At 29.4% G+C, this 12,841-nt stretch overlaps 1 protein-coding gene and 1 pseudogene across 1 annotated transcript; one reads left to right on the top strand and one right to left on the bottom strand.

Moving 5' to 3' along the window:
• Positions 1–264: 264 nt before the first annotated feature.
• Positions 265–2,080, bottom strand: LOC149493334 (uncharacterized; annotated as a pseudogene).
• Positions 2,081–10,100: 8,020 nt separating this feature from the next.
• Positions 10,101–12,841, top strand: LOC105643739 (metal tolerance protein 9). Its single transcript, XM_012228936.4, has 5 exons — positions 10,101–10,517; positions 10,727–11,085; positions 11,782–11,862; positions 11,969–12,199; positions 12,394–12,841. The coding sequence occupies exons 1-5, from the start codon at positions 10,334–10,336 to the stop codon at positions 12,739–12,741; spliced, it is 1,203 nt and encodes a 400-aa protein (XP_012084326.1). The 5' UTR covers positions 10,101–10,333; the 3' UTR covers positions 12,742–12,841.

Raw genomic sequence — 12,841 nt, 5'->3', positions numbered from 1 at the left:
GCTTCAAGCCTATGGAAAATACTAATGACATGAGTAAAATATAAGAATTACACATATATGTTGTGTAACTAGAAAGTCGCTTATATAACATTTGAATCATTCTGCAAATTCAGAGTCTAATTTTGCATCATTTACAGTATCAGTCAAATTGACATTTTGTAGTTGTAAAAGCTAGATATATTTCCTGTTTATGAACAAACAAAAATATCATAAATATGATTTAACTAAGCTGTATTAAGTTTAGACTCTCTACAAGATTTATACTTACTGTACAAATGGTGTAATCTCTTCGTAATTCAACAAAATATAGGTTTGAGCCACTCGTATCTTTGCATCAGTCAATCGTCTTTTTTTTTTTTTTTATTTACCAACCGTATGCCCAGGATAGGTGAAAATTGTTAGATTCCCTTCTAACTCAGATTCTATTCGATCTCCTCTGTCATCATTGCGTGGCACTCTTCGATGCTTGGTGTAAACATGTAGTTCGAAGTAGTGTGAACAGAAGGTGGAAGCTTCTTGCACCAAATATGCATTGCAAATTTATCCCCCGACCTTTGCCTTATTGCGCATGTTCTTTTTTATTTTGTGCAGGTGTTTGTAATTGTACAAAGACAATATGTAAATATGAGTTGAATAAACATTGTAATGATTAGAATGGGAGTTAGTGATTCACCTCTCAAATGGATAAATCCATCTATATTGTATCGGTCCTACTATACGACATTCATAGGGCAAATGAACCGGCAGATGCTCCATAGAATCAAAGAAGCCAGGAGATAAAATTCGCTCCAATTTGCATATCACCATTGGGATTTCTCACGCTAATTGGTTCATATCATCACATCGGATAACGATCATTGTCAACTCCTTGAAAAAGAGACTCAATTCTATCATTGCTTCCCAAATTTTCCCTGTCAATAATTCCCAAAATGCCACAAGAATCAATATTTGCATGAAAACATGACAATCATGGCTTTTCATGCCAAATAATCTGTATTTCCTCATGTCGACACATCTACCCATATTTGATACGTATCCATCTGGAAACCTTAATGATTGGACCCACTCACATAATATTTGCTTTTGGAGTTTATCCAAAGAATAACATGCCTTTGGAAACTTTCTAGTACCTATAGATTGCTCGAGTTCTGGTCGACAATAAATTTCCTTCATGTCTGCTCTCACTTTTGCATTATCCTTGGATTTCCCCTCAATGTTCATGAAAGTGTTGAATAGATTTTCAAACACTTTTTTTTCTATATGCATCACATCAAAGTTATGATGGATAAGAAATGAACTCCAGTATGGCAAATCCCAGAAGATGCTTCGCTTTTTCCATCTAATATTCTAGCCAATTCTACCATTTACCTCTTCTGCACCTAATTCTGTAACTTTCATAATCCCCAGATCTTCAATTTCTTGTAATATTTCAGCTCCAGACTTCACAGGTGGAGGGAGATCAACAATAGTCGTGTTCTTTCTAAAACATTATCGATTTCGCCTCCAAGGGTGAGATTCTGGTAAGAATTTGCGATGACAATCAAACCAACATCATTTACCTCCATTTTTTAGTGTAAATGCATTAGTTTTTTCCATGCAATGAGGACAAGCCAAGTTTTCTACCGTACTCCACCCAAATAACATTCCAAATACTGAAAAATCACTGATGGTCCGAAGCAAAGCAGCTCGCATTATGAAATTCTGATTGGCCGAACTATCAAACGTTTCAACCCTATACTCCCATAAATCATTAAGTTCAGCAATCAAAAGGTTGCAGAAACGCATCAATTTTGTATTTTGGATTATTAGGGCTAGGTACACTAACACACAAAAACATGTATTCATCTTTCATATACATTGAGTGTGGTAGATTATATGGTGTGACAATGACAGGCCATGATGAATATTGTTGTCCTGATTGGCCAAACGGTTGAAATCCGTTAGTACAAAGCCCCAATCTCACATTTCTCATCTCAGCAGCAAACCCAAGATGATTGTTATCAAAGTGTTTCCAAGCTTCAGAGTCTAACGGATGAGTCATTATTTCATCCTCATATTCATGCAAAGCATGTCATCTCATGTGTTTAGCTATCGCCTTAGATGCATATAACCTTTAAAGGCGAGGAACAAGAGGGAAATAATACATCTTCTTGAAAGCCTTCTCTCTTTGTACTCTACCAGTCCCTTGACCCCGCCTTTGATATCTTGGAAGATTACAAAACTTGCATACTCTTAATTCGGAGTCAACACCCAGTATATCATACAATTATTTCAGCAAACAATCAATCTTTTTCACTGGTAGTCCTAATCCCAAACTAATTTTTCTGTCCGGTAAAAATTATCCACCATCGAATGGCCTTCAGGTAACATTTCTTTTAATAACCGCACAAAATCATCATAACACCTTTTTGAAAAATAGTGCTCCGATTTCATATGCAGTAATCGTGCTACTACAGATAGAACTGAATGATTCTTGCATCCAAGCCACAGTTCACTGTTAGCTGCACTTAGCATGTCAAAGAATTATTATGCTGCATAGCTTGGCGATTCTTTCATATTGTCCCAATGGAATTCTGCTCTAGTCGCATCGATTACCATATCATTGCATCGATTACCATACTGAAATTGCAAAAGCTGACCTTTTGAACTTACAGAAATAGAGTGGCCTGACCCATCGGAAATTCGAGGTTCATCATGATGTATCCATTTATAATAATTTTCCACAAACTCATTTTTGCATAAATGAAGTTTAATTGTATCGATATCTAAGAAGGCTCTTTTTGACACTTCTTGTGATTACATGGATACCTTAACTTATTACCATCCATACAACTGGGATTACCAACTGCAAACTGTATAAACGATTCCAATCATTGCAAGAATTCTTTTCTTAATATCCCATTGACCTCATACCTCCGGTACATCCAATATCATTTAGTCCGCATTTTTTATGTAATTAACACTTTGTTTATAAAGGGCAAATTATGTAATTGCATTAGTCCTAAATCATTCTTAAAACAGACTAAAGTAATGTTCCATTTATATTCCTAACTTACTAAGGTTATTTCTATAATAAGGGTAACTATATATATATGTAAACTTACTAAGGTTATTTCTAACTAAGGTTAACTATATATATATATATATATATATATATATATATGTAAACTTACTATAACATTAGTAAGTGTACGATTCCTTGTATTCAATTTTTAAAAAAATTTTGGCAGAACATAATCAAATCTCAAGTTAAAACACACTCACATAAATACTTCTATATCATCCCAACATTCTCCAAAGTCAAAATGGCCACTACTAGGCCTCCAACTCAAACGCATCATTCATGTGATTTCCACTCAAATGAAAATACAAATCAACATAAAGTAATTTCAAAAAAATAAATTTCAATATATCATCGCAAATTAGATTTTATAAAATATTTCAATTGACTGTCCACTTATCATCCCTATTTTCTTTCCTTTTCTTTTAGACTACTATTGATTCAATACTGTAATCAAATTTTTATTTATATTCAAAACTACTTAGTTTGATTAGTATTTTATCAGTTTGATTAGCATAAAATATTTCAATGCTACTTAGTTTGATTAGTATAAAATATTTCAATACTACTTAGTTTGATTAATATAAAATATTTCAATACTATAACTTATTTCAATACTTAGTTTGATTAGTATAAATTTTGATTAGTATTAAATTACACTCATTAATTGTTTTTTGTTACAAATTACAATTATTTCAATACTATAACTTATTTCAATACTATAACTTTTGTTATAAATTACACTCATTAATTTTTTTTTTTATAAATTATAATTATTTCTAATAATTATGCATTATTTTTTACAATTTTCAGATTTAAGGTCATTTTTTATTATCCATTCATTAATAAAATTTTAAAACAAAAAATATTATCCATTCATACAAATTACAACAAAATTATATAAAAAAAGCAAATATATAAAGAACAAAACTTAAAAACTTCATCAAAATTTCCAACAAATCCTATTTACAACAAAAAATATATTATCCATCAAAAATTACAACAAAAAATGAATCAAGATTCACACAAAATAAAAAAAAAATTACAAAAAATGAAATCAACATAAAAAAAATAAAAAATAAAATATTTTGCAACATAAAAATAAAATGCAAATAAAATAAAAATAAAATAAAACAAAAGGGTAAGTGCATCTACCTGACCAGGCAAACGACGCGGTTTCTACAGTGACAAGGGAGAATTCCAGTGACAGGGGCAGCAACAGGCGACCGACGATTCCACAGAGAGGAGAAGAAGAAGCTGGAAACGGAGAGAAAACAAGAGAAGGCACGCTGCGATGGCGACCAAGGGGTTATAAAGCCCTAATTTTTTGCGACCGATAATTCATTAAAAAATTGGTCGCAATTTTTAATCTTAGACGTCATTTTGTAATCAAACCAATTGTGACCGACTTGCGACCAAAACAATCGGTTACAAAATATTGGTTGCAAATTTGTCACTGATCCCTACAAACCAGAAACTAATTTTGGTGCTAAATTGCAGCGCGCAATTTAGCGATGGACTGTGAAACGATCGCTTATCCATCGCAAATTCGGTAACTAATTCATCATTATGGAGTCGCAAAATAAAAACCAAACTGGCGGGAGTTATTAGCGCTAGAATGAGCGACGAATATGTAGTGGGTTACAATTCTGTCGCGAAAGATGTCGCAGATTGATCGCAAATCCGTCGATGAATATTAAATCTCTATTATTTCAACATTCATCGGAAATGGTCGCAACATTATCGCAATTTTGGGACCGAAGTAGGACGGTCGCAAAACCGCGCATTTTTTTATAGTGTATGTGTTAAGAAACCTTAAAAATAATTAAACTATAAACATTATAAGAAATCTATTTCTAAATGCCAAATTGATGATTCGATTTAGAAACGAAAATATCCCTGTCGACTTAGGGCATCTTTTAGGCAGTTTAGTGATGGAAATATCCGTTATTAAGTTTCAATCTCAATAGGAACAAATTTGGTTCCCAATCCATTTTCATTTCATCTGCAAATTTGTTTCTAATTCAGTTGCTAAATCGTTGCAAATCCGTTGTTAAATTCAATCTATTTGTTATTGCTGATTGCTTTATTTCCAATTATAAAATTTTCTAATTATCTTTATTCTTAATAAAATCACAACAAAGGTTTTTTGAAAATTTGATGAAAAAAAAGCACTTGTTTCTCGATTTTTTTCTCTAAAAGAAAACTCAATTGTTTAAACACATTTTCTTCTATTAGGTCTAGATAAGAGACGTCTGGCCTTTTGGCCATGAAATCTCCTCGCCTAACTCTTCTTTCTATGGTTTATTTCCTTTCTTCTTTTCTCTTTTTCTTTTGAGGTTTTTTTTTTTTTTTTTGGTCAAATTTTTCTTCTTTTCTAAATAAACTAGAGATTTGCATATCTTAATTTTATATGGAGAATTTGTTTTTTGTCTTTTTTTTTTTTTAATTTTGGTCATGTGTATGGTTTTTAATTCATCGAGGCTTTTATGGGCCAAAATAATATTATAGGCTACATAACAGGGAGTAACCCTCCCCTTTGACTCACCTCCCTATCCTCACATAAGTGAAAAGACCAATCAGACCACCACTTAATTGGCTTGATCATGTGTATGTTGAATATGTATTTTGTAGATATTGATATTCCTTTTTCTTTTTTTTTTTTTTATAACTTAATAGTGCAGTGTATTTCTTCATTGAGAATTAGTAGATCAAACATAAGTAATCAATCTTTGAATAATCAAACTAGATAGAAAAAAATCTAGAGAATTTGTATGGCCAATCACTTTAGAAAAAAAAAAAAATCAAATACATGTTTCTTTCTTTCATTCAATTCAACTCTCTATTACACTTCGAATTAATCCTTATTTTAAAATTTTTAATTATCTTTTTTCTTTACAAAAGCTTAATAAAAGATTTATTTTTGAAAATTGGATTAAAAAAAGGTGCTCATTTCTCGATTTTTTCTCTAAAAATTTTCAATTTCTTAAACACATCACTGTCACTTGCCTCTTGGCGCCGATGGTCACTTGCCTCTTGGCGCCGATGATAATATATATATTATATTATTTGAGATGTTAAATACGTTTGGTGATTGAATTTTAAAAAATCAATTTTTTTGGTAGAAGCTACATACAATTAACAATTTATATTTTGGTAAATCTTTCACATTAAAGACATTTTGAAGTGACAAGTAACGTTGTAAATGAATTCTTAACAGGGTAGCCTTTTTTACTCTCTTCAAATTAGTGAAAACATTTGTAGTTGGAAGGATTTAAATTTGGGCTGGGGCCATTGCCTCTTTAACTATAAAAATGTTTGATGTCTTCATTCCTCGTTGGTTAACTTTTTAGTCTGGTGGTAAAGATTCCATTACTCAATTGCTCAGACCCGAGTTCAAAGCATGAACATCGGTTTTATATTTTAGTTAGTTTTTATTTTTTCATATGTAAACAATTTTAATTAATTTAAATGTATAAAATATAGTTTTAGCTACTTAGTATATATATACTTCCCACAATTTTCATGAATTACACAAAAAAATTCACAAAAAAATATACATTTCTTTTTTTAAGTTTTATTAGAATATATAAAAAATTCACATAATGTTAAAATATATAATAGTATGATAAGTTAGAATATAAGAGAAAAATATTAAGAAAATTAAAATTGCTTAATCATCAGGAAATCATCTATTTATTATAAGGAAGATATAAATCTCTTACTAAATTAAAATGATAATAGTTACAAATTAATTTAGTAATGAAAAAGAAAATAAAAAATATTATTTAAAATAAAACTATTTTCAGAGTTCAACATATAATAAGAAATAAATAATATTAAAAAATCATTATCTAAATTAGGTTTGTGCTGTTTTTTTAAGTTATTCAAGTTGACTTAATGGAGTATAAATGTTTAGGAAATTTTATCTCTTTAATTTAAATTTCTTTTTGAGTTTGATTTTATTTCAAATGCCTATTGTAAAGAAAATAACTAATATCTAATATTCTACTCATAATTCTGAGCACATCAGTATGGGTATAAATATATTGTTTAAATAAATTTTGTTATTAAATTATATTACTATTTATTTTGATTAAAATAATAAAAATTAAAATGTATTTTTACTCATTTAAAATTAAAGATATAAACTTTTAATTAATATATTTTATAAAATAAAAAAAAATAAAGGATTACTATTTCAAAAAGAGTAATAAAAATTCAAATTCGTTGAAAAAAAGAATATTATTATTCATTAAATTAAAAATATACTAAAAGGCAATCAAAAGTTTTGCAATATCTAATTTTCTATTTAACATACAACTACATCATTCCAATTGTTTCAAGATTTTTTCTTTACTAAAACAGAGTTCAAAATGACATAAATAAATGTTAATATGTAACTTAAAAATCAATACACATACAATAATATTGGTAATGGAAGATCCTTTCTCTAATATATATATATATATATATTTTAAAAAATTAAAAAATTTCAAAGTTCTATATATTTAATTTAAAAAATTAAAATTTTAAAATTCTAATTATCTTTATATCTATTTTAAATTGTTTTAAAAAATTACATCCAATTAAATAATAAAAAAATTAAATAAAAATTCCATAAATTCCAAAAAAAGAATAAAATATTAAATAAAAAGAGAGTTCTTTAATACTTCATCATTTCATCTTTAATAAAAAAAATGAAAAATGAAAATGATAGCAAATATGCCCAAACAACCATTTTTTTCATTAATTCAAATTTTTATGGTTTTTTTTTTTGAATAAGAATACATTTGAATAAGGAAAAAGTTTTTATATGATATTAGTCAAATATAACAATGTGTAAATAGTCCAATTAAGTGTACACCATCATCTCCAAAAAAAAATAAAAAATAAAAAAAAATAAATGAAAGAGAAAGAATGCATTTTAAAAAATTTATTTTAATTTCATTGTATTTAACTAATAGAGTCTAATGATAAAGTGTTTATCCATATTTTAGAAAATTCAGAACATAATTAAATAAAAAATTTAAATTTCATTTTTAACACCTGCATTAAAATTTTCAATTCACTTTTAAAACGATATCACATGAGAACTTATAATTAAGAATATCAAAATCTATTAACTTAAAAAAAATATTGGACAATAATAATGTAAGATCAAATAATATATATATTCTCTAATTAAAAATGCATAAAAAATCTAATAACTAAAAGACATTTAAAAGGATAAATGGAATCTATTTTCTCCAATTAAAAGACAATAAAAAATACAACTAAAAGGATAAATGGTTTTTCCAATTAAAATACATAAAAAATCTAATTAAATGGATATATTAAAAATTCAAAATTAATTTAAGACTATTATAGAAAATCTCATCATTCCTCCTATTTCATTCCTCCTATTTCCTCATTTATACAGTGCAGACTATAGATAACTGGGAATAAAATATCTTATCACTTAATGCTAGCTAAGATATTATTTGTGTGACGAAAAAGAAAATGAAACGATGTAAAAGGCAGGCAGACAAACTTGTATCCTTTATTAGTGGAGTAGTTATAAATAATGGTTTGCTGATTAGGCTTTGGTAGTGGCTTTGGTGTTTTATCGAACTTTTGTATTGCTAAAAACTTGCAAGCCAAGTTGGGTAATGTTACAAATTGGATCTCTCTTTCATAATACTTGTCACATTTAAAATTTAACGTTTTTTAAGAAAATCATTAAATTCGTCAAAATTAAAATAAAAATTATCGAGTTAATTAACTATATTACCCTTAATTTAATATTAATTTTTCTAGAAAATCATTAAACTGAAGTAATAATTATTAATAATATACAATGGGTGAACACGAAAAAAATTATTTATTACTCATTAAAACCACAAATGTGACAGGTATTATGGAATGGAGGTAGTAGTCGTTTTGACCTCATTTTATAACCTTTAGCCCACCCCGGTGCGACTCACATCTATAAATAGTATTGTAAAATCTATTTATATATTACTACAAATAAGATTGTACAATCATTAGAGTCGTGGAATTCAGTAACTTGTAGATAAAGTAAATGTGTAGAACAAAAATGTAGAATATGTAAAATCACAAAATTGATAGGCATAACACAAACTTGTAGAAGCTGGGGAATGACGGTAGAAGTGGGGTCAAAACTTTGTTGTCAATTGGAGATTGTTAGTTCAGTTGTGGACTCCGTTATTTCTATGAAGTTTCATGTGGGAGATAGATGTTTGTTTTTGAATGGAAAGAAAGACCCAGACAAAGGAGCGGAGGGAAAACTAGCAACTATAAAATTATAAAGATGAAGATATAAGTTTAATTGAAGGATTGGTTTGCTTAAATCCGATTTATAATCTACTAAATAATAAAAATAAATTTTATTTTTAAAAATTATACCTTATTTTTTTTTTTCTTTTTTCAGTGTAAGGTTAAATATATATTCATTTTAATAAAAGAATCGTTTTCATAAGTAAATCAAGCACCTTAAAAATCAAAAACATTTACGCCTCTCCAAAAGAGGGTTAACATCTCCTCATAGTGATCAAATATGAAAGGAATCAAAGCATATGTATATAGGGAAGAAATATCTCTTTCAGACAAATATCTCTTTCACACTCCGCATGTCTCTTGATTGAATACAGAAAGGTCAGCACTAATTGGTCGGAAAGGAAAGGCGTGGATGATGATATTGCGTTAACAAATCAAGAACAAGTTACATGCGTCTCTGTTTACTGTAAGTAAATATATTATTCTTTTTATTTTTGTTTTCTTAGAGTGAAACGTTTAACATTTGTTTTCTTTTTATAAATAAATAATAAAATTATAATCGGTTAACTTTATTATTATAAAATAATATTTCATAATCGATTAACATTATATAAAAAGTATAAAGTCTATAATGGTTGATAGTTAACTTATCACGCAAGGTTTTAACTAGAAAAATTAAACAGTATAATGAGAGTACAGTCAATAGGCTACGTAACTAAATTATAAAAATAGGAATCCATTAAGTAGTATAAACTTTGAAAATATTAAACCAGAGAATAAAATAATAATTACTTTTTTTTATTATTATCTATAAGGATAGAATGCATGCTGCATCCTGCACCTGCTACTACTAAAATATTCTTGTAACTTTCATTATTTTATACTTTTGCTGAATCAAAATGGACACTTGCTTTTACTTTATTGTTTCTTATATAACTATGCTCTGTTTTGTATGAAGTCTTTCATCTTCTACTTCGAACAAGAGGATTGAAAATGGTGACTAGTCCTCGAATAGATTCTTTTGACCATCGAATAGAGCTTCTATCACCACCACCACTTGGGCAAGAAGCAGCGGTGACAAGTGTGCCGTCGTGGAGACTCAACCTGGATCAAGTTCAATTGCCGGAAAGACGTGTGGAATCTCAGTTTGGGATTCAATCTTTTTTGAAAAAACTCAGTAAGTTGCTTCTACTCGGGTAATTAGGCTAGCTATCAAATGCTTAATCTTTGACCGAGCATTACATACTTCGTAATGATTGAATAACGCTCGGTCAATTTTGAATAATTTCTCTATCAATTCTCAATTTTGAGTAAATTGTACATTGTGCGCAAATGAAACATTATTGCTTGATAATTTTTTTGTCCCTTTAAATTTACCTTGGCCAGAGAGAGAAAAACAAATTGCAGAATATTACAGAAGGCAGGAAAAGCTTCTAAAAGAATTCAATGAAGTGGACTCGTTTACAGAGTTGGGAATGGTGCCTGGGGCTTTGACTGACGGTGAAAGTAAGCAACTAGCCACAAGGGAGAAGTATGCGATATATGCATCAAATATTGCAAATTTAGTGCTCTTCATAGCAAAAATATATGCTTCGGTTGAGAGTAAATCGATGGCAGTAATAGCATCAACGGTGGACTCTCTGTTGGATCTATTATCTGGTTTTATTTTGTGGTTTACGGATTATGCTATGAGAAAGCCTAATCAATATCGCTATCCCATTGGCAAGCAGAGGATGCAACCTGTGGTAATTACTTAATTACTAATGTTCATTTCTTTATTAGCAGTTAATTATTTTTTGTTTTTTCACTTCCTCCTCAATCCTGTGACACCTTGTCACAGGTGGGTCCCTGCCTATCCACCCTTCGTGCATTAAACTCGGTCTGAATATCGACCCGATTAAAGAACCGGATGGATGGATCATTGGTTTAACCAGTGGATCTTAGTCAATTAGTAGGTTATAAAATATGAATAATTTATATTAATTAAATAATTACAATTTAATATAATTAAAAATATTATAGAACCGGTCCCGATCAATCGGGTATGTATAGGTCTATCGGTTTAAACACGGGTCAACCAATTCAATCTGATTCTCTTCTTTAAATGGTTAAAAAGTAAAACCGACCTTATTTTAAGACCGGTTTACCAGTTTTTTTGGTTAACCCGTCGGATCAGATTTAATAACTATGTGCGGGGCACTTTGAAGGATGTCTGGAATTAAATAGGATTGACTCTAATTAGACTTACGGAAACATGGTCTATATATCTATATATGGATCAAACCAATCATAATATAAGAATTCTTAAAAATGACTCTAATTTTTCATTTTGTCATGGAATCAAATTCCTCTTTCTCAAAAACCAATCTATTGGAATATGCAGCGGCCATCGTTATAAGCTTAAGATTTCATCTAACCCATCCAACGTGGACATTTTGCAGGGAATAGTGGTTTTCGCATCAGTAATGGCAACTCTTGGATTGCAGATATTATTTGAATCAGGAAGAGAACTCATCACTAAGGTATATATATTGACTAACTTTTACACAAAAACAAGAAAATGATTAATTTTTCACAAAGTAATTAATTGGTTAATGACATAATTATGTTAATAAATTATATATGCAGGTTCAGCCAGAAAGAGATCTTAGCAAAGTAAAATGGATGATTGGGATTATGATTTCGGTTACAGTAATTAAATTTGTACTGATGGTTTACTGTCGCAGATTCCAAAATGAAATCGTTAGAGCATATGCTCAAGATCATCTTTTTGATGTGGTTACCAATTCAATAGGTCTAGCCACTGCTGTTTTAGCTATTAAATTCTACTGGTGGCTTGATCCTCTTGGAGCCATACTGGTGAGTATATATATAAATATTTAAAAAATACTGCGTATTTTCACAATTTTTCAGTGAATTTCTTTTATAATAGAAAAATGATTTTGTTTTATTCCTAAAATCAATAATTGATACCAATGTATTATTCGATTAAAGATAAGACTTGCCTAGAATTACTTTATTTCTAAAAATAAATATTGTTAATAATGGTGCAGATAGCTTTATACACGATCAGCAATTGGTCGAGTACGGTTATGGAAAATGTTTGGTCATTAATTGGAAAGACAGCTCCGCCGGAGTATTTAGCGAAGCTAACATATTTGATTTGGAATCATCATGAAGAGATAAAACATATAGACACCATTAGGGCATATACATTTGGTTGCAACTATTTCGTAGAAGCAGACATTGTGCTGCCAGAAGATATGTCTCTAAGTCAAGCACATAACATTGGAGAGACACTTCAAGAGAAGCTTGAATTACTTCCTGAGGTTGAACGAGCTTTTGTTCATGTCGATTTCGAATATACTCATCAGCCAGAACACAAGCCCAAGCGAACATGATCATCATTTTCTACTTTAAATTTCACATTCAAGTAATAACAAAATATTTCCATTGCCAGAGGCATGTTTTATATTGTAATATTCTATTTCTGGTATCAAA

Source organism: Jatropha curcas, chromosome 10 (assembly GCF_041381405.1).
Source record: "Jatropha curcas cultivar XTBG-Jc1 chromosome 10, XTBG_Jcur_1.0, whole genome shotgun sequence".
NCBI classification, from domain to species: Eukaryota; Viridiplantae; Streptophyta; class Magnoliopsida; order Malpighiales; family Euphorbiaceae; genus Jatropha; species Jatropha curcas.
Note: the sequence above shows the minus strand (reverse complement) of the source record. Positions and strands in the feature narration are given on the sequence as shown.